Source organism: Sinocyclocheilus rhinocerous, unplaced genomic scaffold (genome assembly GCF_001515625.1).
Source record: "Sinocyclocheilus rhinocerous isolate Xijiao unplaced genomic scaffold, SAMN03320098_v1.1 scaffold5898, whole genome shotgun sequence".
In the NCBI taxonomy this organism is placed as follows: Eukaryota; Metazoa; Chordata; class Actinopteri; order Cypriniformes; family Cyprinidae; genus Sinocyclocheilus; species Sinocyclocheilus rhinocerous.
In genome coordinates, this window is record NW_015656642.1 from 361,930 (window position 1) to 364,074 (window position 2,145).

General features: G+C 38.0%; 1 protein-coding gene across 1 annotated transcript in view; it reads left to right on the forward strand.

Moving 5' to 3' along the window:
• The window catches only part of LOC107720740 (arf-GAP with coiled-coil, ANK repeat and PH domain-containing protein 2), a 16,085-nt gene that overhangs the window by 4,489 nt on the left and 9,451 nt on the right, over positions 1 to 2,145 (forward strand). Inside the window, exon 9 of the mRNA XM_016528564.1 lies at positions 928 to 1,100. Coding sequence (XP_016384050.1) covers positions 928 to 1,100 — 173 coding nt within the window. The remainder of the gene's footprint in view (positions 1 to 927; positions 1,101 to 2,145) is intronic.

Consider the following 2,145-nt stretch of genomic DNA (forward strand, 5'->3'; position numbering starts at 1 on the left):
ACAATGACACTAATTCATTCAAGTCCCCCAAAAAGGCTGGTCGTCCACGTAAGACAAATGCAGGAGAAGACAGGATAATGCAGAGACTCTCAGTGGGGAATCGGTTCAGCACTGCAGCTGGAATTGCTCGTCAGTTCTGCAATTTCCATCCAAGACAATACTTCCATCACACTGCAAAACTTTTAAGCAGAAAACATTGAAATAATGAAATGGCCAGAGTCCAGATCTAAACCCAACTGAAAATCTCTGGAAAATCCTTGGTGACAAAGTGATAGCTAAGAAACCCACTACAGTCACTGAACTGTGGAAGAAGAGAAGACCAAGATCAAGCAGCGCAGTGAAAAACTAGTGCTGTCCTGCGGCCGCAGATCTGCTGAAACAATGGTAAACCTGCAGCTAATATTTCTTCAAATGAAGATTAACAATATTTCTTAAAAAATCATTTATAGATTGTTCTCTAATTTTGATCTCCACTGTATATTCACATAGAAATCAACTCTTTTAAATTGTAATAATATTTCACAATATTACTGTTTTTACTGTACTTTTAAAGACTTATTAAAAAAGTTAAGACATCTTACTGGACACAAACCTTTGAACAGTAGCTTGAGCATTATATATATATATTTTATATAGTCGCTTACAACCTTAAAAAAAATGCTTATTGTCCTTTTGAAATGAGCCTCAAGTGTCTGTATACTTTTTAGGCTGACTTTGTAGACTTAATTACAGTGAAAACAGACTATTATCATACCGTGAAAATCTCATACCGTTACAACCCTACATGTGTTGCTGGTTTCAGAGATACACAGTATAGTGAAGTGAAGTTAGACGTGGAGCAAGAAAGCCCCAGATTACTCTCTGCCCATACTTCTGGAAAACATGTTCCGGTGTGAAAGCTGATCGTTTGTGTCTCGTGCTCCACAGGCACGAGGTGGAGGCCTACATCAAAGCCAAGTACGTGGAGCGCAGGTTTGTCCAGAGACACTCCGAAGACGAGATCAGACAGAAGGTTTCAGCACTGAGTAAACAAGATAAACCTCTCAGCGGCTGTTCGGATGCTCGCCCTTCAGGAGGACCATCAGCGTCTGCTTTATCAGGTGAGTGATCCAAACACCAGTGTGATCTGTCTGCTCTTTCCTGCAGTTTCACGCTCTGTGGGGTCCATTTAACCTTTGCTTTGCCTTGCCGTGGCCCGTTTACCTGCTGTTAACATCCGTCAGCATCCATGCGATGTGTTCGGACCACCGTGGACGGATGTTTGTGGTGTTTTACCGTGTGTCTGTGTGCGATCCTAACGCTGCTCTGGGCTTTTGTGTTGCTGAAGCGAACCACGAGTCTCTCTTCTGTGTAGACGAGCTCGATTCTCTCTTCTCCTACTTTAACACCTCCACCAAGCCCTGCTGTCGTAAGTACAGCTGTGTGTGTCTCTCCCGCCGTCCTGTTTCAGTGTCAGCATTCAGCACAATTCACAGTCACTGCTGCCTCACTTTTATTTCACCAGTGTGAATTTGAATTGAATTGAATCCAGGGTTATTACAGTAAAGTAAAGTAAAACAATTGTTAATTAAAATGAATGTTAACTGAAATAAAATATAAAAACTTATTTTATTTCAGCTTGCTAATAAGGTAGCATTTCTCATTTTCATTTAGTTTAACTTGTTTTACTAAAACAAAAAAAAATCATAAAAAACCATATAGACATTTAAAAATAACAAAAAATAATAAAAATGACAAAAACACAACAACATTAAAGCTAACAAAAATTAACACGAGAGCAGAAAATATATTTTAAAAAAATAAAATAAAATAAAATAATTGTTAATATCAAAATATAATAGTATCTTAAAGGCACAATATGTAAGATTTTTTATTAAAATATCCAAAAACCACTAGAACAGTGTTATATATTTTGCTGACTTGTGTACTTACATTATCCCAAATGTTTCGAAGAATGTTTAAATCCAGAGAAATAAGCAATTTTAACTAGTGACACGGAGCATGTCTAGTGTCATTGTGTCGCCTGCCAATGACGTCATAACCCCTCGATTTCCGGTTTTGTTTTGTACAAAACATGGAAACACCAAAGACGCTTTAATATATTATGCGTTTTATTAGACAGGTGACGACCGCACAGAGTAGCAT